Source organism: Doryrhamphus excisus, linkage group LG11 (assembly GCF_037039965.1).
Source record: "Doryrhamphus excisus strain RoL-2023G ecotype Guam linkage group LG11, RoL_Dexc_Guam_v1.1, whole genome shotgun sequence".
NCBI classification, from domain to species: domain Eukaryota; kingdom Metazoa; phylum Chordata; class Actinopteri; order Syngnathiformes; family Syngnathidae; genus Doryrhamphus; species Doryrhamphus excisus.
In genome coordinates this window covers 17,314,293-17,337,410 of record NC_136367.1, presented here as the reverse complement: position 1 = coordinate 17,337,410, position 23,118 = coordinate 17,314,293, and the positions used below count along the sequence as shown (strand labels likewise).

Here is a 23,118-nt window from a genome sequence, read left to right as displayed (position 1 = left end):
ATTTCTTCACCAGTCAAAAATGTTAGCACATTTGTCTCCAGCCAGGATGATCACAAATCTTTTGTCAAATGTTGACCATCCAGCTCCGTTCATCCCAATAATAACGTTAAAGTTATCCTAAGCAAAGATGGCAGAGGAAGATATTGTAACATATTTTCACTTGGCATAACCAAGCAAAGCTTCGGATTAATTTATCCGCATCACACTGGGAAATTGCACTTTTATAATCACACAAAATGGCACTGTAGGTGAAGTGTTTGAAAAGAAATACGTTAAAAGTCTCAACACTTTAACTTACAAATCCTTCCATCAAGTGTGCTTCTTTGCTGATGACAAGCATAGCACGTTGCCATGACTACGGAGGAGAAGCCCCGTGTCTTTCATTCAACACTATATTGGAAATTAGCTTCCTAGTTAGCTTTAATAGCTTCATAACAGAACAGAAATGACTCATTTCTCATAATTCCACAAGTGGATTAAAAATACAGGCTTACCAGGAATGAAAAAAAAACCACACAGTGACATTTTCGCATAAAATAAATACTTAAAAAGTAGGTCAATGACTTAGACGATACACCTGACAGGTGGACATGCATTTCCTGTAAAAAAAAATATTATAAAACTACAAAATATTCAAACCAGCTTGGAAAGAAAGCGCCAACAAGTCAAAGAAAAAGTGCTGAGTGGGGGAAACACACATACGTACACACACACACACACACACACATGAGCGAGATGTTCTCCAAGGAGAGTAAAAAGGTAGGGTGACCGATGGCGTCAGTCCCCGTGGTGGCGTGCGTTCCTGGAAGACTGCAAGGTCACGTGATGCTGCGTGGAACAGCTGGCACTTTAGAACAAGGCCTGGCTGTGTCGTGGGATCTGCTGCCTGCGTGGTTTAGAAGTGGAGGACAGCGTGAAGACGCCCAAGAGCGTGGAGCGGGGAGGCGGGGGGGAGGCTGTCTTTGTGGCTGCTCTGGAAACTGCACACTGACCAAACTCCTCAAGGACACTTGATTGACGGATTCACTGTGGAAGAAAGGAGAGAGGAATCCGTTTCATGACTTATTCCATGACAAGCAATAATAAAAAATATTTATCCTACAGAGACCTGGGTTCAATTCCACCCTCGGCCATCTCTGTGTGGAGTTTGCATGTTCTCCCCGTGCACACGTGGGTTTTCTCCGGGTACTCCGGTTTCCTCCCACATTCCAAAAATATACTAGGTTAATTGGCGACTCCAAATTGTCCATAGGTATGAATGTGAGTGTGAATGGTTGTTTGTCTATATGTGCCCTGTGATTGGCTGGCCACCAGTCCAGGGTGTACCCCGCCTCTCGCCCGAAGACAGCTGGGATAGGCTCCGAAAAGTGGTAGAAAAATGAATGCATGAATGAATGTTTCGCTAGCAAAAGTACCGAATGCTAAGCTAATGCTAAGCTAGTTTTGTTTTATTACTGGGTTGTAACATAAATGTAAAATGAGCAAAGCATCGATAGAGCTGGGGGAAACGCGACACTGCACTGAAAACCTCCAAAATGAATTGAAAATGAATGAATGAATTTATCCTACAGATGCTCCTATCCATCCATCCACCATGAAGCAGGAAACAGGAAACAGGGGGAGGATGTTTGGCCTTACATGATGACCGGAGGAGGCGCCTTTTCCCTTGGTCTTGCCTTTCCCGCCGGCAAGCGTGGCTGTGTTGCGGCGCGCCTGCTCGTGGTCAAACTCCAGGTCCTCCAGACGCTGGGTGAGGGCCAGTTTCTGCTGGATGGCCATTCGTAACAGAGAGTTCAAGGTCTTCTTCTCATCCTCGGCCGCCGCCAGCTGCCGCTGCATGTCGTCCAGCTGGGTCACGTACTCGTCGCACCTGCAAGGAGGATGCAAATGTCAAAAGGGGCAGAGGTCAAAGGCAGACTCCAACCAGCGAATGCAGGATCTTCTGTAGCGGTGCGGTAGCACCAGATGCTGTCCCGTCAGACAAGCTCTTGGGCTCATGGGAGAATGACTATTACATCACTTCCCACAATGCTTTGCACGCGTGTTGTGTGTGTTGTGAGTAGAATATATACAATACAATAGCAATGATGAGAGATTTGAGTACCTTGACGCAAACATGGCCCTAAGGGAGGAGAAGGTGGCAGCGTCTTCTTTTAAAGCCTTGAGTTCATTGCGGAGTTTCATCATGGTCTCGGTCACCATGGCCTTCTCGCTGTCATATTTGCTCTTCAGGTTGGCCAGGGCTACCTCGGCTGTCTGCGGAGTCAGCATATCAATCAGCATCAGTCAGCGGAGTAGAAGTGCACTGCATGGTCGCTGTACTGGACTTCTACTCCTCAACCAAAAGGGGGAGAAGAGGGTCGAAAAACATGCACCCCCCCCGCATCACAACACACACGGTGCGTCTACCTGCTTGTTGGCTTTGAGCACCGCTCTGAGCGTAGCGATCTGCTCCCTCTTGGTGCTGAGAAGAGACTTCAACTTGAGGATCTCCTCCATGCAAGCCTCCTTGTCCTTATCCGCCACCGTGCTCAGTTCCAGACTGGCCAGCCTCTGGCGGGACAGCTCGGTGGTACGGTCCACCGCCTGCTGCAGGTGCCGGATCTGGTCTCGGATGATGGCTACAAGGTTGTAGATGTTCATGGGCTCCGGGCGCGGCTCCGGGGCGGCTGAGTCTGATCTTCCGGGGTCGGTGTCAGGGAGGAGTCCGTCTGTGAGGAGTACGGAGGAGTGGCGGTCCTTGGCTTCTTGTCCTCGCCTCACCATGGCCTTGCCCTCTTTGTAGTAGTCCAACATGACACGGTTGGGGGTCTCGTTGTTGCACATGCAGACGTGGTTGTAGAGATTGGCGAGCTCCTCGCTGAAAGCTATGAGCTCATCTTGGGCCACGTTGAGGCTGCCGAGTGATTCTCCTGCAGCAGCGCTGACCAGACGGAGCTCCTTCTCCAGACGCGCTACCTCCGCTTTATCCGTCTGGCTAATCTTCTCCAGGGAAGCCAATCTGGACCTCACTTCCTGAAGGTCGCTCTCCAGCCGCGCCCGTTCCTCCTGGTACTGGCTTCGACAACTCTCATACTGCGCCCTCAGCGTCTTCAGCTCCTGCCTCAGCTCGCCGGCTTCAGACACGGCCACGGTGTATTTACACTGCAGGATCTCCGGCCCGTTGATGTCCAGCTCGTAGTAGTCCCCGTCTTCGTGGCTGTCTCGATCTTTCTCGCCGTCCAGCGCTGACTGGCGCTCCTTGCTGGCTTGGAGCTTCCTGATGGCGCTGAGGTTCTCGGTGAGTCTGTTGACCGTTTCCTTCTGTTCGGACACGGTGCCGTAGGCCTGCTCCAGCTGCTTCTGGTTCTCCTGCAAGGTGTTGATGAGGGCCACTTTCTCCCTTTCCACCTAAAAACACAGGAATAATCACATCAATACAGACTAAATGTACTTTTTCCACTGCAAATGTGAACATCTTTAATAACGTCATTCAGGCTTTTTTTTTATATATCTTGACTTGACTATCCCTCGCTAAAGTGCTCCAAATACGTCAGACTGCAAAGACATCTCATGTCCGCAGACGCCTTCAGGGCATCGCTCTCATTTCCTATTGGACTTCGGTCTATGCCATCACATGTACAGGACTTGAATTAAAGGCCCTGTTTGGTGATGCTCTAACGGTAATGTGTCATTAGCGTCAATCCTTATGCGAGACACACGTCTTTCTCTTTTCTGGGCCTTCTAAAGATATAAAACTGGTGACGTGCATTCATTAGCTGCCTCTTTTCACCTGTTTTCATATCTTTGCAACACACAGAGAAGACAAAGACGTATGTTCATGTCTCACAGAAGTGGACTTCCGGTGGTCTCACTGTGGATGGTTTACAAAAGTGTATAAATTCCAGCGCAAATGAAGTTTAGCTGAGACTTACTTGAAAAAAAATAGCATATGGGATCTTCTACCTGTGCAAGCTGTTGTTTAAGTTTCTGAATCTCTGAGATGTTGAGCTCGCTGAGCAGGTCGTCCACCAGGCTGGGAGCAGGCTTGAAACCGTCTCCTCTCTGCTCCGCCGACGAGTCGTTGTTGGCGTCACCCGTCTTAGCTAAGCCGTTTTCAAATCCGCGGATCAGGTCGTCGTTGTCCAGATCGGAGAGGACGGAAGCATCGTCGTGGAGTTTAAGGTTATCGAAGGAGATATTGAAGGAGCCGTTGTACACGGAGCCCCCGATGGTCACGTAGTGTGAGAGCTCTTTGCGCAGGGTGGCCTTCTGCTCACGCTCCGTTTTGATGGTCTCTAAGGCCTCGGTCAGCTGACGCTCGGCGATCTCCCTCAACCTCATGGCCTCCTCCATCTGGCTGTGTTGGCACTGCGAGTCCTCCTCGAGACGGCGGATCTCATGTTTGAGACCTTCAAACTCCACCTAAGATGGTATTAAGAAGAACGACACCATTTAAACTGCAAATTTATTGTTACTGAATTGTAATAAATGGAATATTTGGGTAGTTACAGCATAGAAAACCTGTTTACAATCTTCTAAACATGGCTTTTAATATGATTAGAGACCCGTAGGAACAAAGTAACACCCCTATAGTCACTTTTACACTCCTATTACTCGGTATAGTAGACAGAACAAGATAAAATAAAAGGTATTGGCATAATAAAACATGCCCCACTCATTGAAAATCAATGGTTTCGACTAGCAATGGGCCGTGCTGGACCACCAAAGTGTTTGGTCTCACCTGGTTCTGTCTCAGCACAGACACGTGTTTCTGCAGAGAGATGTTCTCCTCCTCCAGCTCGCTGTAGTCCTGCAGCAGCCGCGTCTCCCGCACCTTGTATTCCCTGATGTCGTCTCGCAGCTGACTGCGCTGGAGCTCCAACACATCGCAGCTCTTCACAGGACAGGAAGGAAACAAACATGGCAAAGTCACATCAAGGTAGACGTACAAGGAGAGGAGAGTTCAGTCTGTGCACTGCTTTCTGCACCTTTGTTGCATAGAACAAGGGCATGAACAGAGTGAGGAAATACTAAAAAAAATCATTTAAAGAAATACTGCAGATTTCAATGCTGCTTCTTTTTTATCACCACCTATTCCAATTGAGGAACCAGCCTGCACTGTTTGACATTAATAGAGCCCTCTAAACATGAAATAACACCCCTATAGTCACATTTACACCCCATTTTACCCAATAGAGTAGACACAATAATAGAAAAGTAGACTTACAAGACATTGAAAGTCACTTTTTGATATTATTAGAGCTCTCTTGGCATGAAATAACACCCCTATAATCCCTTTTACACTGATATTACCAATATACTAGACATAATAAGAAAAAATAAGATAACCTTATGAATATGCTTTGACATGTTATTAGAGCCTTCTGGACAATACAGTAAAAGTTTAACACATTCTACAGTTTTATACTTTTAGAGCCCTCTAGACATGAAATAGAACCCCCCTTTCCATCACTACGGGGGCTGACAGTACTACTGTAGTAGCGTGTAAACCTATCAACAGGAGTTAGGAATACAGATGCAGCACAAGTTCCCATCGTGGCTTCGGAAGTTCACCTCTCTGATTTCCAGGGCCACGTGTGAAAGGCGCTCATTCTCGGCCTGCGTGCTGGCGATGGAGGCTTTGGCCTGCCGAAGCTCATTCTGCAGCTCCACGATCTTCTGCTGGTACTGAGCCTCCTTGCTGGCCGACTCCAGGATCAGCGACTCCTCCCTGCTCTCTCCATCGGCTGCCACCTTCCTGTGGGTGGAGTGGGCTTGTCCCAGAGCCTGAGTGCACACAGAATGGACAAATCAGTCACACACAGTCCTTCCCGGTCCCCAACTTGGACTGTGGTGCAGTCCTTCCCGGTCCCCAACTTGGACTGTGGTCCAGTCCTTCCCGGTCCCCAACTTGGACTGTGGTGCAGTCCTTCCCGGTCCCCAACTTGGACTGTGGTGCAGTCCTTCCCGGTCCCCAACTTGGACTGTGGCACAGTCCTTCCCGGTCCCCAACTTGGACTGTGGCACAGTCCTTCCCGGTCCCCAACTTGGACTGTGGTACAGTCTTTCCCGTTTTCCTGGTCCCCAACTTGGACTGTGGTACAGTCCTTCCCGGTTTCCTGGTCCCCAACTTGGACTGTGGTACAGTCCTTCCTGGTCCCCAACTTGGACTGTGGTACAGTCCTTCCTGGTCCCCAACTTGGACTGTGGTACAGTCCTTCCTGGTCCCTACCTTCAACTGTGGTCCAGTCCTTCCTGGTTAAATCGGTTCCAGACTTCACGACAATAAGTCAATTTCAATTTCAATAAATAGTCTATGTTGTATAGTTAGAGCATAGAAAACCTGTTGATGACTTTGTAAGTACACCTTTTAACATGACTAAGTCCTGCGGACATAAAATAACAACCCTATAGTAACGGTTACATTCCTGTTAGTCTCCGTTTACATCCCATTGCTGAAGTGTAATAATAGTGACAGAGACAAGGAACTAAATCCTAGAAAATGGCACTACATTGTGCACCAAACACACATTATTGAAGTTAAGTGGCGTATTCCACACGCAATGTTGCTAAAAGTCAATCAGGGAAGTGAATATGCAAATGAGTTGACCTCACATTATTTATATTCTGACAATAACCAATCAGAAATGTTGACTGTGATTTTTATTTAAGTACATTTTGGCTGTGTGGCTGCTCCTCCCACACCAGTGTCCGTGTCCTTTATACATAACGTCACACATACAGGCGTGTCAATAAAAACCCAAGTGACCTTCACAGCAGGCTGCGCTCAGTCGTGGCGCTCAATGGGGAAGTGGGTCAACGTCATGACACATACCAAATCATGTCCAAAGTTTGGAAAGCGCAATAATGCAACCCCCACCCCTGTTAGCCGCCTCTGGAAGTGGTTGAAACACTGACTAACTAGCGCATCCCCTGCAAGGGGAAGTAAGTGACCGTGACCGTGGGAGTTGTTTGTCATCACACAGGAAGTGGGAGTTCAACAAATGCATTGCAGGAATTTCTTTCCTTTTGTTATTTTTCTTTGCATTATCATTATGATGATGATTATTCAGGGCGGCATGGCGGTCGAGTGGTTAGCGTGCCGACCTCACAGCTAGGAGACCAGGGTTCAATTCCACCCTCGGCCATCTCGGTGTGGAGTTTGCATGTTCTCTTGGGTTTTCTCCGGGTACTCCGGTTTCCTCCCACATTCCAAAAACATGCTAGGTTAATTGGCGACTCCAAATTTTATGAATGGTTGTTTGTCTATATGTGCCCTGTGATTGGCTGGCAATCAGTCCAGGGTGTACCCCGCCTCTCGCCCAAAGACAGCTGGGATAGGCTCCAGCGACCCTCGTGAGGAAAAGCGGTAGAAAATGAATGAATGAATGAATGATGGTTATTCAGGTTTGCCACATAGTCCTACTAAAAACACACACTTGCACAGGAGTCACATGATGTCTTCAAGGACCGTCCAACAAGGTGGGACAAGTCACCGCTCCAAACAAACATGTAAAAATTGGGGATTACTAATGTTATGTTTGTAATACAGTAGTAGATATGTTATTTTACACATTTGAAAACACTAATACCTTTTAGTTTGAAGATTGTGTACTAAAATGGTGTAGCACTAAGATTGGCAGCCGCATCCCTACACACAACACAGCTAGCATACCTGGAACAAGTACAGACAACACAGTCACGTGATCTTCCATGAGGAGGAAGCGATCCAATGGCAATAGCTGATCATATTAGACCTTATCACTATATATAATATAATAATATTCAATACAAAAGATAGTTAGCATGGCCGAAATCCCTGGCAAAGCCCAACAATATGATGATATGCTAATACTGTATGTTTCCGACTGGACTTGTGCAATAGCATTAAACTGTATGTGAGAGACAAACTATCATACAGTGCACTTGAACACCACACAATAATAAACATACTGTTCAACTGATTGTACGAGAGTACTTCTCGGGTAGTGTCATGTCAACAATACATTTGTATATACACGGCTCTTTGAAGGGGGCTACGTATATAGTTAATAATAGAGTAAGAGCTGAATAATTCAAAACAAAGCTTGGCTTTTACATAAGCACACAAAGTGGATGCTTTTCAAAATGAGACATTCACGTCTGTGGGATAAGACAGTGTCCCCCGCCGGCACACTGGAATATTATATGACGTTATATTCAGTGATTAAACCGTGACCTTACACTACCTCTTTCAGCTGATCCAGCTCCTGTCGGACGGTCTCGTACTCCGTCTCCAACTCATCAAATCTCTGCTTGAGCTGCTGTTTCTCCTCCAGCACCGCCAGTCCATATTCCGCCGCCTGGATCTTTTCCTGCGTTGTCTCCCGCAGTTCCCGGGAAAGTCTTTCCACCTCGGCTCGGAGCCACTGAGGGCCGGCCTCGGTTACCAGCACCCCTTCGGGATATTCCTGGTCCTCCATGGAAATATTGGCGAACCGCAGACTCCCGACAGTAAAAGGGACCCAGCCCTTCGCTTAAAGTCGCCGGAGCAGTGAAGGAAAAGGGCGAGCAGCAGGACTTGGAATCACTGCCGCCCGCTTTTGAAGCGCATTGTCGGGACACTGACGGCTTGACTGTGCTTAGTCGCCATGTTTACACATCTCCGAGGCTCCGGCTGGACCAGACGACTTCCATTCTCGAGGAGAATTGTTGTTGTTCTATTCTTGAAGCTGACACGCGAAACTTGAGTTGAGATAATCGAGTGGAGAGGGGAAAAAAATGCTCCTGCACTGCATTCAAATGAGCGTCAGCGGAAAGGGAAATGTAGTTTTACGTCCGTCACTTGCCTAAAGGCTTCAATTGGCAAATCGACTACAAAAGCCACAATGCATTGCGAGCCTTTGATGGACTCGTGCCGACAGAGGCAAGGAGATCAATGTGGTGCTGCCATCTACTGACAGAAAATAAAATGGCAACTACACTTTGGAACATTTTTAGTGCCAATGTGAAATACGTAAAAATCCATGTATAAATACATGTAATTGTTTATGAAATAACTCAATTGTAAATATGTAATTTAATCTAAAAAACATTTATTTCACTATTTATTTATTCAATGAATAAAAAAAATAAATATATATATATATATTATTTATGTATTTTTTATTATTGTCACAAAAAAATCAGAGCTTTTGAATATCAATAAAAAAGATGTAAAATAAAGACAGGGGATGAAATGCAGAGGGCTTTATTACATGAAGAACAGCAGTTACAAAGCTTCAAGTAACACTTCTTAGGATGATGTGACCTGAGGTACTGTACTGTACATATGAAAAAGCCACGTGCTGGTGCCTTCAGGTGTGCACGTAACGTTTTGGGCTGATGACAAAGCAATGACAGAACACACGCTGCTACGTTGGAATGCGCTAAAAAATTGCGATACAACCAGTCTACATTTCTTTTCTTTGCTTTTTCCCCCCCTCCACTAACGTCTACAAACAAGAATTCACCTTTCTGTCGTTCTGACACTGTCGTCATGACAACTACTTGAATGCTAACCCCACCCAATCACGGCTACGACATATGGAACCATACGGTACTGTATATATAAAACACTGCCACCTTAATGAGGTTACCTGAAAAGTATTCACCCCCACCCCGAAACAAAACACAAAAAAGCATCACAACTGTTGAACATGTAAAAAGACGCGTGTGTGTGTGTGTGTGTGTGTGAGTGTGTGTGTGAGATGGATGCATGAAACAAGAGCAAAAGTGGAATTCTACCTTGAAGTGTACAGCTCACAATCACAAGACTTGAGGAAAGATGAAGGAAGAAAGAGAATTAAATGTCATGTGACTCTTTAAGACAGGGGGTGTCCAAAGTGCGGCTCCGTTTTTATTGGTAACCTCGCCTCATTGGAGTGTTTTTTTTTTTAATTGATGAGTTATCAGAGCTATTTTTAGATTCATCATAATCCGCTCATACCAGCCAGATCATTATCGGTCCAGTAATTATCCTGCATCCCTAATTTGTCCGTACGTGGCCATGGTTTGGACACCCCCGGTTAAGAGACTTAAGAGGAAAAAGGGGTGTGTTTTACTTGGCGTTGGTGGAGGTACTGAGCATCTTGCGTACGGCCTGTGCGATGGCATCGCGATCGATACCGTAGAGCTTGAGCAGCTCTTGTGGTTTGCCGCCATGCGGGACGTGGGAGACGGCCAGACGATGCAGACTGAAGCCGGACTCGTTGATCACTGCCGAGCACACCGCCTCCCCCAGACCACCTGCGGGGGGGGACAAATATATCACGGTCATACCATATGTATGGCCAACATTACCGTAGCTTTATCAGATGTAGCGTAGTGTATTATACAGTATGTGTCATCATCCATCATGGCTGCCTGGGTGTGGGTATTTGGTAGTGGCTTGGTAGAGGGCACGGCTGCCTGTGCTATCTAGGTCATAAAGTACCCCGTGGCTACATGCTCAGCTAAGGAAATGTGACAGCCCGCTGCCTGTCTGGCGTTCCGTAGCTCGTCTGCAACGAGGGTGCAGTACGGGCAGCCAATCAGAGAAGGCCACCGCATGGCGTCCCATTCTCAAAGCCAATGACAACATGCCAGCGCGACACACGGGATGATGCTGGTGCCATGCCCCAGCGGCATGCGATACACATGCAATATGCAAGAAGCTAGCAAGCTACCTTCATAGTAGTGATCCTCCACGGTGAGGATTCTTCCCCTGGTGGCGCGTGCGTGCTCAATGATGGTCTTGGCATCCAGGGGTTTGATGGTGAATGGATCAATGACACACATGGATATCCTCTCTGCAACAAGGATGAAAGAAGTACAGTAGAGAAATATTACTCACTGACGTCACATGAGTCAAAGTTAGCTTTGGGGTCAAGCCAAGATAATATCTGAATATGGATGGATATTCTCCTCATATGGTCTTGTCGTACTCTCCAAAAGGCCAGGGAGGTCCAAGTCCAAATGGCGTCAATTGGATGCAACTATTTGCAATTGGATGCAACTCCATATTATTATTATTATTCATTATTATTTATTATACAGAAGCCAGGCAACAACATTTCACTGCTGTGTTATTGTGCAATGACAATAAAGGAAGTCTATCTATCTATATATCTGTCTATATCTATCTATCTAGTATCTATGTATCTAGTATCTATCTAGTATCTATCTAGTATCTATCTATCTAGTATCTATCTAGTATCTATCTAGTATCTATCTAGTATCTATCTAGTATCTATCTAGTATCTATCTAGTATCTATCTAGTATCTATCTAGTATCTATCTCTCTAGTATTATCTAGTATCTATCTAGTATCTATCTAGTCTCTATCTATCTAGTATCTATCTAGTATCTATCTAGTATCTATCTATCTAGTATTATCTAATATCCATCTAGTATTATCTAGTATCTATCCAGTATCTATCTATCTAGTATCTATCTATCTAGTATCTATCAATGTAGTATCTATCTATGTAGTATCTATCTAGTATCTATCCAGTATCTATCTATCTATCTAGTATCTATGTATCTCGTATCTATCTAGTATCTATCTAGTATCTATCTATGTAGTATCTATGTAGTATCTATCTAGTATCTATCTATCTAGTATCTATCGAGTATCTATCTATCTAGTATCTATCTATGTAGTATCTATCTATCTAGTATCTATGTATCTATCTAATATCTATCGAGTATCTATCTAGCATCTATCTATCTAATATCTAGCGAGTATCTATCTATCTAGTATCTATCTATCTAATATCTATCGAGTATCTATCTATCTAGTATCTATCTAGTATCTATCTAGTATCTATCTAGTATCTATCTAGTATCTATCTAGCATCTATCTAGTATCTATCTAGTATCTATCTAGTATCTATCTAGTATCTATCTAGTATCTATCTAGTATCTATCTATCTAATATCTATCTAGTATCTATCTATCTAATATCTATCTAGTATCTATCTATCTTATCCATCCATCCATCCATCGGTGCTGTGTGAACGTTCACCTTTCTTTAGGTGTTCGGCCGCAGCCAGAGCCTCATGGAGAGCCACGCCGGCAGCCACCACAGTCACCTGGTCCTCTTTGCTCTGGTACACCACCTGGCAGGGAAAGATGAGGGTGCATTTCACCCATGAGAGACATCCAGTCGTACTACGTATGGTACTCATACAGAAAGTCCTTTACTACCTTAGCCTGTCCAACATGGAAGTCTTCATTGCTGTTATAGATGATGGCGCTGTCTTGACGGCTGGTCCGGATGTAGCAAACACCCTTCAGGCAGAGAAGAACACCATGAATGGGGAGGAGGCCTTTGCAGAAAAAGAAGATCATTTTCCAAACCTTTGTGGATGCAGCGAGTTCCACAGCCTTCTCTGTGGACACCCCATCGCTGGGATAAAAGATAGTGGTCATAGGCAGCGCCCTGAACATAGCCATGTCCTCCAACCCCATCAAGGAGGGCCCTTCTTCTCCTGGAAGACAAACGTTCAAGCTTCATGTCCATTTTCACGGAAAATTGTGTCAAAACAACACAAAATCCCTATGGTTCCAGGCATGCGGGAGACATATTGGACGTCTGGACGCATGCACGTGGTGTACCTGTGCTAACAGAGGGACATTTGGTGCCCTGCAGACGGCTTCCAGGGTGGAGAGGAAGGAAAAAAGGGGGGAGGAAGTGAGGAGGACTAGTGAGGAAAAGACAGGATTAGAGGGAGAAGGTGAACTAGAAGAACTAGCTCCACCACAAGTGTGAAGGCAGGTCAGATGCGAGTGGGACTGATGCCACTAACCGGTGGACAGGCCGCAGTGGGAGCCACACAGGTTGATGTTGCTGTCTAACTTGGCTGCCACACGGAGCTGGTCGTAGGCCCGCGTGAAAAAGGATGCCAGGGTGCTGGCAAACACTACGTTCCTGTCGCGGCTGCCGCATCCCATGGCAACACTGACCTGGGGAAAGGAGATGAGGCGTTGTCAGCAGGTAGCAGCGTACATCATTATTATTTCCGCCTGACATGCACGTAGCACATTTTTCTTGGTGTTGTCCATGTTTGTCAAGCAAACTTGTCAGTGCCTTAAAAGGCTGTTGCAAAGTTTCAGAACAGCGCCACCGTGTGGTGGAGTTCACATAGTAGGGGTGCATACTTGAACAAATTCCAGCCAGATGACACAAGGAAATACATCTTATAGAATATAATAATCAAATTTAACAACAGGGCTGCACAGTGGTTGAGTGGTTAGCGCGCAGACCTCACAGCTAGGAGACTAGGGTTCAATTCCACCCTCGGCCATCTCTGTGTGGAGTTTGCATGTGGGTTTTCTCCGGGTACTCCGGTTTCCTCCCACATTCCAAAAACATGCTAGGTTAATTGGCGACTCCAAATTGTCCATAGGTATGAATGTGAGTGTGAATGGTTGTTTGTCTATATGTGCCCTGTGATTGGCTGGCCACCAGTCCGGGGTGTACCCCGCCTCTCGCCCGAAGACAGCTGGGATAGGCTCCAGCACCCCCTGCGACCCTCGTGAGGATAAGCGGTAAAAAAATGAATGAATGAAATTTAACAACAATAATATAATATATAGGCTGCATGGCGGTCAAGTGGTTAGCACACAGGCCTCACATCTAGGAGACCTGAGTTCAATTCCACTTTCGGCCATCCCTGTGTGGAGTTTGCATGTTCTCCAGTTTCCTCCCACATTCCAAAAACATGCTAGGTTAATTCGCGACTCCAAATTGTCCATAGGTATGAATGTGAGTGTGAATGGTTGTTTGTCTATATGTGCCCTGTGATTGGCTGGGATAAGCTCCAACACCCCTGCGACCCTTGTGAATGAATGAATGAATATAATACATAGAAATATCAACACCAAATCTATAATTCAATGTCATGCAATAAAGCAAATACAGACGCTGATGGCTGTCCGCACATTAAAAGTCATTTTTTAATCATCGGATACGAGGATAAAACATCATTGGTGCCTTTAACGATTCTATATCTCACTTCTACTTCACATCCGCCCTTCAACGTTTGACTGTTCATCATCCAGATGGTCAGGCTATCCTCTCCTATTAATATTTCACTTGCCGTGACTGCTCAGCATCACACACACACACACACACACACACACACAAATGCACGCCTGACCTAGATTGGAGCTGTCTGCCATTGGAGACGCAACAGCGCACATGAAAATCAGTAAGTGGCTGATTTCCAGTCCCCAAAAGATCTGCTAGTATGGCATTACGATGACAAGGCATGCCAATAGTGGCCACCATCCATCTTTACGTATGTGAACTCATGTGAATGAGTCGTCACCATGAACAAGTGCATGATGAAAAACCTCATTCCAATGATGTTTCAATGCAAAATTAATGAGTTTTAGTTGCCACCCAGAAGGGAAATGGAGTTAGGAGTTTTTATAAATGGGGCAATGGTTAGCGCGCAGACTCACAGCTAGGAGACCGGGGTTCAATTCCACCCTCGGCCATCTCTGTGTGGAGTTTGCATGTTCTCCCCGTGCATGCGTGGGTTTTTTTCCGGGTACTCCGGTTTCCTCCCACATTCCAAAAACATGCTAGGTTAATTGGCGACTCCAAATTGTCCATAGGTATGAATGTGAGTGTGAATGGTTGTTTGTCTATATGTGCCCTGTGATTGGCTGGCGACCAGTCCAGGGTGTACCCCGCCTCTCGACCGAAGACAGCTGGGATAGGCTCCAGCACCCCCTACGACCCTCGTGAGAATAAGCAGTAGAAAATGAATGAATGAATGAATGAAATTTAACAATAATATATTATATAGGCTGCAAGGCGGACGAGTGGTTAGCACACAGGCCTCACAGCTCTGAGACCTGAGTTCAATTCCACCCTTTCTCCCCGTGCATGAGTGGGTTTTCTCCGGGTACTCCGGTTTCTTCCCACATTCCAAAAACTCCAAATTGTCCATAGGTATGAATGTGAGTGTGAATGGTTGTTTGTCTATATGTGCTCTGTGATTGGCTGGCCACCAGTCCGAAGACAGCTGGGATAGGCTCCAGCACCCCCGCGACCCTCGTGAGGAAAAGCGGTAGAAAATGAATGAATGAATGAACAAATGGGGCTGAAGGGTATACTGCGGAATCACCCTACCATGTTCTGCTGGGCAATGTAGCACTCCACAAAGCGATTGGGATGCTCGTTCTTGAAGATCTCAGCATAGGTGAGGTTGTTGGTGTCCCCATCCAGAGCCACCACGCGCTCGTTGTAGCGGCCTAACTTGGCGATGGCCATCCCGTAGGCTTTACGCGTGGCGATCTATGAAGGCAAGATATCATTACCAGATCACTGCAGATGCTATTGTGGATTTGTGGTGGTTGATAGCTGGAAAACCTTTTCTCCGTGTTTATAAGAGGGAGCGCTGGCCATGCGGATGTTCCTCAGGCTGACTGGGGGCGAGTCTTCCACTGGGCAAGGGGGGTAGGGGTGCTTGCTGGTGCTCATAATTCGACTCTGCAACTCCTTCATGACCATCTCAGCCATGTCTTTGGGCAGCGTTTTGGAGTGCCAGCCCATCTTATCTTCTGCAGCTGAAGCCACAACCGACAAGGCATTTAGATGAGGACGTGAAATAATTTGACTTTCCGATGCTTACCTGGAATTCCTTTGCCCTTGGTGGTTTTGGTGATGATGGCGGTGGGCTGATGGCGCGGTTGGCTCAGAGCCTTGCACAGCTCCTCCACACTGTGGCCGTCCACAATGATGGCGTGCCAGCTGTAGACACAGCATACACATGCATCTATATACAGTAAATAAAGTACATACATGGCTGCATGGTGGTCAAGTGGTTAGCACACAGACCTCACAACTAGGAGACCAGGGTTCAATTCCACCCTCGGCCATCTCTGGGTGGAGATTTCCTACCACATTCCACATTAATTAGCGACTCCAAATTGTCCATAGGTATGAATGTGAGTGTGAATGGTTGTTTGTCTATATGTGCCCTGTGATTGGCTGGCCACCAGTCCAGGGTGTACCCCGCCTCTCGCCCAAAGACAGCTGGGATAGGCTCCAGCACCCTCGTGAGGAAAAGCGGTAGAAAATAAATGAATGAAAGTACATACACATCCATGTACTTGTACTCCAAATGAGGGTATTTCCTGTCAGTGCTGGGGTTCCTCAAGGGACCATTCCAGACCCCCTGGACTTTCTCCTTAGCCAAATTCCCAAACAATTCAATATCAGCAGAGTAAAGCTATGAACCCCACCCTTTATGAAGCATTTATGATCATAAACTTTTAAAATTAACTCACACATTTCCCCATTGAGCAAAAATTGCGGCTGCAAAAATACTTTATTGTAATACTAGCTAATACTGTATATCAATTCCGCATTGAGCACCACTAGTTGAAGCATGCATTGCATAGCTTAGAAGATAAGTATGCTGGAGCCTATCCCAGCTGTCTTTGGGCGAGAGGCGGGGTACACCCTGGACTGGTGGCCAGCCAATCACAGGGCACATATAGACAAACAACCATTCACACTCACATTCATACCTATGGACAATTTGGAGTCGCTAATTAACCTAGCATGTTTTTGGAATGTGGGAGGAAACCGGAGTACCCGGAGAAAACCCACGCATGCGCGGGGAGAACATGCAAACTCCACACAGAGATGGCCGAGGGTGGAATTGAACCATGGTCTTCTAGCTGTGAGGTCTGCGCGGTAACCACTCGACCACCGTGCCGCACCTATTTTACATTAAAATGGCTAAATTGGTTTGTAAATAAACTCTCTCTTAAGGAACTAGAGACTGTTCCATCCACATTGTGAATTTTGGAGCTTATCTGCACAGTTTGTTACCCAAAAGCTTCACAGCGTCTCTGGTGCTTCTCGGCGTGATGCTGCAGAGGTGCATTGTCACTTTGACTCAGGCGGTTGATGTCCATGATGGCCACCAGGTTGTCCAGCTGGTAGTAAGAAGCGAAGGACATGGCTTCCCACACGGAGCCCTCAGACATCTCTCCATCCCCCAGGAGGCAGTAAACGCGGTAGCTGCGGCGCGGGGCAGAGCGGCAACATCTATTAGTGCACACGTACATGCACACTGGTGTGCAGGAAGCATGAAAATGCTATCTGACACTTTTCCACTCGGATTGATTCCTGTATTATTGTCTGGGTAAGGTGGCATGTTAAAAGCTTCCTGAGGCTTCTGAAGGTGCGGCTGTTGGATCTCAAACATGTCTGTCAAACAGAAACTCGCAGGGACGCCCTAAGAGCGACCTAAAGGCAACTTGTGGCCGCTTGGCTTGTTTTGATTTAAAAACACAATCAACCAACAAAACTTCAAGAAACAGGAAAACAGTTAGTATCATGTAAGAGGAACTTTGTGTATTGAATGGAATATTTTGCGAGTTAGAGCATGGAAAACCTGTTTATGATTTTCTAAATACATTTTTCAACACTACTGAGGATGAAAAGTCTTGAACCAGTCATGATGTGCTATATATATCACTATATTGACAGTTACTATGGTACACATTATGTAGTTATATGGTCATATCACCTCGTATTTCGGTACGTGACAAAAATAAACTAAACAAAAATAAACTAAACAAAAATAAACAAAAATAAACAAAAATAAACAAAAATAAACAAAAATAAACAAAAATAAACAAAAATAAACAAAAATAAAATTTTATAAAATTAAATAAAATTAAATAAAATTAAATAAAATTAAATAAAAAAAATAATAAATTTAATTAAAAAAAATTTAAACTATATTAGGAAAGCAGGAAGTGAACAAATGTAACACTTACTGATTGTAAAAGTACCAGATGGAGGGGTAGGATTTAATAAGCTTTGCTTCTTCCTACTCCTTTTTGACATGTGGAACTGTGAACTAATTATGGGATGCACTCAATTGTAATCTGATGCATGTTCAAATGAAATAAAACCATTACCATTACCATTACTAGAGCCCTATAGGCATGAAACAACACCCCTACAGTCACCATTAGTCACCCCTGAATTGGAAAACTGTGTATATATACGTAAATACAATTTACCCCATATTTATTTGTATTTGTATTTCATTCTAATTTATTTACTACTTTAATTATTTTATTTACATTGAATTATTTTGCCGAGCTGTAATCACGTGATGTTCCATCATCTTGATGGTTGAAGGCACAGTGATTGTTTTCATGGGGGAAATGTGCTGTGAAAAAGAAGTGAGCTAGGAGTGCCGGCTCTGTGATTATTAGAGCAGAAGAATCGGGCGAGCCGAGCGTGTAGCAGCAGCGCACATCACACAACGTGCAGCAGCCTTTGAAGGAGCTGCTTTTACAGACGCCGACGGCTGTGGATGGCTTACCTGGCTTTGTCAAAGTATTTGGCCGTGTACGCCATGCCACAGGCCACACCCAGCCCCTGTCCCAAATAGCCAGTGGTCACGTCCGCAAATTGCTGCTTCTGCAAAAAAAACAAGTCGCATATGATGTTACAGCAATGGAGGGGATACGGCATAATCACTGAAGAACAACAAGAACATGAACATGCATTTCATTCCAATTTCTGTGCTTTGTAGCGAGAGAAAATGAGTTAGTATGAGCTAGCATTTTACGTCATGGGAGGTACCATAAACAGGGTTATAAGACACGGTAGGGTCAATTTTTGAACGATTTGTTCAAGAATATATGCTTTGAAAAAAACAACACAAGCAGCTTCCTGTTTAACATGAAAAGGCAGAATTAAATTTAAAACATTTTCCCAAAAATTGTCCCTTATTACCCCGCCGTCTCTTATAACCTCGTTTTACGGCACGTATTTTGGTGCTAAGGCCCTCACAAAAAAAACCTAAAAAACACCAACAGTGTTAACCAAGGTAACCAAGCTGCAGCGACAGCTAAGGTATGGTACACCAAACACAATACCTAGCCCTCCGCTCGTCTCAGCATCACTCACAGATGGAAGAGACAGAAAAGTGGATACCTAGTTTTCCATTTCATTACCAAGACGCAACCGGATGCCGCTTTGCTGTCAGCATTTTAACCTGCGGCGGTAGTGTTAGCTAAAATCAGTCATGTTTTAAATCATCAATTACACATCATCATCATTGCATTGTCTACCGATTGAATGGATATAAAACCATACAATGTTATTAGAGGCTTTCTTTGAGGGCTTTGTAGTCAAAATAGGTACCTCCCAATGATATGCATTGTTAGCTAGCTCATACTAACTCATTTTCTTTACTTAGAAAGCACAGAAAAGAGAAAGAAATACGTTTCATGTTGCACATAAGGATTTTGGATCCGAGAAAAAGTGCACTTTTCCTCAGGGAAAATGATGCTTATGATGCTTTTTCCACTTTTCTGACCTATAAATGTAGCTAGAATGTTGGATTCTCCTGTTAAACCGTGCCAAAGTTTCAGATAAGAAGGTTTTCGAATTTGGAAGTGAGCCCTGAAATAAGTTTGGGATGGCAGCTTTCAGTTAGTTTTTTCAAACACCTGCTCACTGTGATGTCACAGTGAGCCGGTCTTTGACTTCCTTATATGGACATGTCCGGGTACAAGCTGCAGGTCTGCCCTCCTGCCTGTTTTGTTTTTTTCGCGGAGTGGGAGTGCCCAGAGGTGGGCACTGGGTGCAATAAATTAAAACTTTTTTGGGAACTTTTTGGGAATTCAAGGAAATTCAGCTTGAATAGGTGCAGATTCTGTAAAATCTAGAAAACTTTCTGTGTGGGTTATGGTGTGTAGCTGCTCTACAGGAGTCCACGACTCAATACAAAGGGCCCGAAATGAGCATAATAGGTCCCCTTGTAGCACAGAATCCTATTAGAAATATCAATCCAGCCTAGGTGAGCGTATGATGAGTCTTACGGGAACGAGGTGGCCCTCCAGCGAAGAGTCAACCTGGCACAAAGTCAGCATCTCGCTCTCCTTCAGGAAGCCCGTCTCTACCCACATGGCGTACAAGGCCGGTGCAGCGTGAGCCTAGCACAGAGAATGGATTCCTTTTCAACATGTTTAAGCACTGAAGACACGCCCACAAGTCAACATGGCCGAAAAGGAGTAGGAAGAAGCAGAGCTGATTCAACCCTACTCTTTCGTAATGTTGCAGGCAAATCTATCACTACTCCATATTTTCTTTTATAACTCATGCAGTATATATGTATGTACGTTCCACCTTGGACATGAGGAAGCGATCGCTGTGGAAGTTGCGGGGGTCGTCAGGGCGGTACTTCATGGTGTGGAAGAAAAGCACAGACATGATTTCGGCCACACTGCAGCATGATGTGGGGTGTCTGTGGGGAGAAAGGAGAGGGCTGCGTTTGACTGAAGTGTCCAAAGTATTTGTATTTTCATTTCAGAGTCGATTTTAGAGCTAGAAGATCGACCAGGGGCATCACTAGGTTCTGAGGACAGGGGGGGCTTTGCCCCCTGGAGATGCACAGGATATGAATGAATGTAGTAGACATTCAAAAAAATCCAAAAAACAAATAAGGAACAAGAACCAGGATATAACTTTCCCACTTTTGAACAGATTTAGTAGAGATACGCAATAGTTTTAGGCCACCATTAAATGTACACAAGTACACACAATCTATACTGCAAAACCGCTGCTCAAGCTCTGCAACCATTCCATCCAGTGGACAGTGATCAATTATATAATAATCATTATTATATGATCAATTAGCCTATTATTATTACTATCATCATTCTTCTTCTTCTGATTTTTACTACTACTACTACTAGTAGGAGTAGTAGGCTAGTATTAGCCTGCTTATTGGCTTTCTTATTGTATGAATTAATATATATTTATTTATATTTATTTATATTTATTTATATTTATTTATATTTATTTATATTTATTTATATTTATTTATATTTATTTATATTTATTTATATTTATTTATATTTATTTATATTTATTTATATTTATTTATATTTATTTATATTTATTTATATTTATTTATATTTATATGTAGTAGTAGGCTAGTATTAGCCTGCTTATTGGCTTTTTTATTGTATGAATTTATATATATTTATTTATATTTATTTAGTCATATTTATATATTTATTTATATATATTTATATTTTTATATAAAATAAATAAATCAATAAAAAATATTTAAAAAAATAGATACAAAATATCAAATTATTTAGGGGGACTTAAGAACATTTTAGGGGGTCTGAAGGCTGAAGCCCCCCTAAAATAGGCCTTAATGACACCACTGAGATCGACATTTCAGTATTGAAATCTTGGCCAAATACGCAGTCAAAGAGTGCTGGTAATCACAACTATTTTGGAAGTGTGACCATTTTAGGGCATGTACACGTACTGAGTGCGCCCGCCCACCCCCGGGGGTCCAGTATGTTCAAAACAGTACAAACGAAGTACAAACAAAGACCCCCATCAGGCCTTATGGCGGCTCGACGATGTACTCCAATACAATGCATAATTCATGTAGCCTCCACCATTCTGACAAAACCATATTTGATGACTTTTTATGGCACATCTGACACGGCGTTAGAGGACAGCTGGTGAGTAGACGTCGTTATTTAAGGTAGAGTAACTCAGCCTTATTGCACCCTTTGTGTGGCGTTCCCCTTTGTCCTCCTTTGCAAATACATCTGTGCTTTATTTGCACTTTTATCAATCTACTTTTGGTACAGTTTATTATTGTTATGTTTATTATTGGTACATTTTATTCTTTGATTTGGGCTCTTTTCTTAGTTAAATTTGTAGAATAGTATTCCCGTAGATTAATACATACACACCAATGAATTAGGGTGGAAATAGTTGATATGAAAAATATGAGCGGTAATGCATGAAACATTGATATTAGGGGTGTTACCAGTCAAAACGATACACAGGATTTGAACATTACTTTGGAGAAAAGTACAAAAAGTAAAACATCTATGACAAAATATTGCTGTGTAGTCATTATGTTTTCATTGTTGTTATGAACTCACCCCGAATTAATACTACAGCGTCATTATTTGAAACCATCCACATCTAACTTGGTTGTATTTGACCATAATCCCTCCAAGGGAAATTCAGTTAGCGCCCGAGTTCCATTTCCTTTCATCTGAACGAGCTTGTTCAGATGACCATAACCGTGTGGAAGAGCATCATAGAAGATGTGAAATGGGCGTCCTGCAGTATGTGTGAGGTTGATGGGAATGAGTGAAGACAGCAACAAAGGAGCATTTCGGATTGTGCAAGGGCATCACAGGAGGAGAACAAAGGAAGAAATGTTCTTCTCCGAGGCCTTGGCTTGCACAGATGTGCGGAATTGAGCATGCAGACACAATCCATGGATTTGAGACTGCTGCTCTTGGAGAAATATTTGGGCATAATGTATGATATTGTACATTAATACTGTTTATTAGTTTATATGTGAGCAGCCACTCACCCGGTGCCCGCTGCAGTCGTGGCCTTGATGGAGTTGATCCTGAGGCGGTTGGCGATGTTCCTCAACGCCTGCACTGTCTGCTGGTCGGGTTTGTGGTAATCCTCCATGAAGGCAAAATGTCAGCAATCCCGTGTTCGGAAATAAGCGTGAGAGCGGCGGGGGTGGTAGAACCTGCAGGAACGTGAGAAGGAGGTTTCCGGGGCAGACCGAAAGACAGTAAAGGAGAACGTAGATTGATGCTATCAAGGTATGCAGACGCATAGACGTGCACACACACACTAGTGCAAACACGCACGCATCATTAGGCGTGGGGGAGGGCCGACTGGCTGACGTCACTGCTAAAACTGCATCGCGTTCATCTCATTGGCTGTGGAGGAAGAGGATGACAGAGGTGTGTCACGGCAGTGCGTGTGTGAGCGGGGAGGGGGGGGGGATGAACATTTAGATCCTAATTGACTTTGGCTTTTCTGTCAAAAGGCATCGTTCAAACACCACGCTATCTACATTCTTCTTTCTTACTCAGTCCCAACACAATGGTGCATTCAACACACGCCAATAAACACGCTTTTGCTGACATTTCTACCAAATAAACACAACAATGATTCTTTGTAAAAGCGTCAAAGGGAGTGTGAGGCTTTATGACTGATATATACACATTTCTTCATTTAGAAAATATCCATCTAAACTCATGTGAGCCAAAGTGTGGCCCTGGGGCCGTTTA

At 44.4% G+C, this 23,118-nt stretch overlaps 2 protein-coding genes across 2 annotated transcripts; both read right to left on the bottom strand.

Annotated features, from left to right (window-relative positions):
• Nucleotides 1-256: 256 nt before the first annotated feature.
• On the bottom strand, nt 257-8,789 carry LOC131139132 (protein bicaudal D homolog 2-like). Its single transcript, XM_058088432.2, has 8 exons — nt 8,211-8,789; nt 5,557-5,769; nt 4,724-4,876; nt 3,946-4,404; nt 2,410-3,390; nt 2,105-2,256; nt 1,639-1,870; nt 257-1,026 (listed from the first exon to the last, which is right to left on the bottom strand). The coding sequence occupies exons 1-8, from the start codon at nt 8,442-8,444 to the stop codon at nt 1,024-1,026; spliced, it is 2,427 nt and encodes an 808-aa protein (XP_057944415.2). The 5' UTR covers nt 8,445-8,789; the 3' UTR covers nt 257-1,023.
• Nucleotides 8,790-9,195: 406 nt separating this feature from the next.
• Nucleotides 9,196-22,795, bottom strand: LOC131140057 (transketolase-like). The gene is made up of 14 exons (XM_058090137.2): nt 22,398-22,795; nt 20,165-20,282; nt 19,858-19,971; nt 18,351-18,448; nt 16,838-17,029; nt 15,630-15,748; nt 15,368-15,564; nt 15,128-15,292; nt 12,792-12,948; nt 12,343-12,473; nt 12,190-12,273; nt 12,008-12,101; nt 10,668-10,790; nt 9,196-10,248 (listed from the first exon to the last, which is right to left on the bottom strand). The coding sequence occupies exons 1-14, from the start codon at nt 22,502-22,504 to the stop codon at nt 10,061-10,063; spliced, it is 1,887 nt and encodes a 628-aa protein (XP_057946120.2). The 5' UTR covers nt 22,505-22,795; the 3' UTR covers nt 9,196-10,060.
• Nucleotides 22,796-23,118: the final 323 nt, after the last annotated feature.

What these genes read in the sequence shown, in the direction of transcription:
- LOC131139132 (XM_058088432.2), bottom strand. Translation starts at nt 8,444, where the DNA reads ATGGAGGACCAGGAATATCCCGAAGGGGTGCTGGTAACCGAGGCCGGC. An exon ending in TTAAACAACAGCTTGCACAG is followed by an intron (nt 3,391 to 3,945) that starts GTAGAAGATCCC and finishes CTGTGTTTTTAG; the next exon opens with GTGGAAAGGGAGAAAGTGGC. An exon ending in AGGGCCATGTTTGCGTCAAG is followed by an intron (nt 1,871 to 2,104) that starts GTACTCAAATCT and finishes TCCTCCTTGCAG; the next exon opens with GTGCGACGAGTACGTGACCC.
- LOC131140057 (XM_058090137.2), bottom strand. Translation starts at nt 22,504, where the DNA reads ATGGAGGATTACCACAAACCCGACCAGCAGACAGTGCAGGCGTTGAGG. An exon ending in AACTCGCTGCATCCACAAAG is followed by an intron (nt 12,274 to 12,342) that starts GTTTGGAAAATG and finishes CTCTGCCTGAAG; the next exon opens with GGTGTTTGCTACATCCGGAC. An exon ending in GGCCGAACACCTAAAGAAAG is followed by an intron (nt 10,791 to 12,007) that starts GTGAACGTTCAC and finishes TCCTTGTTGCAG; the next exon opens with AGAGGATATCCATGTGTGTC.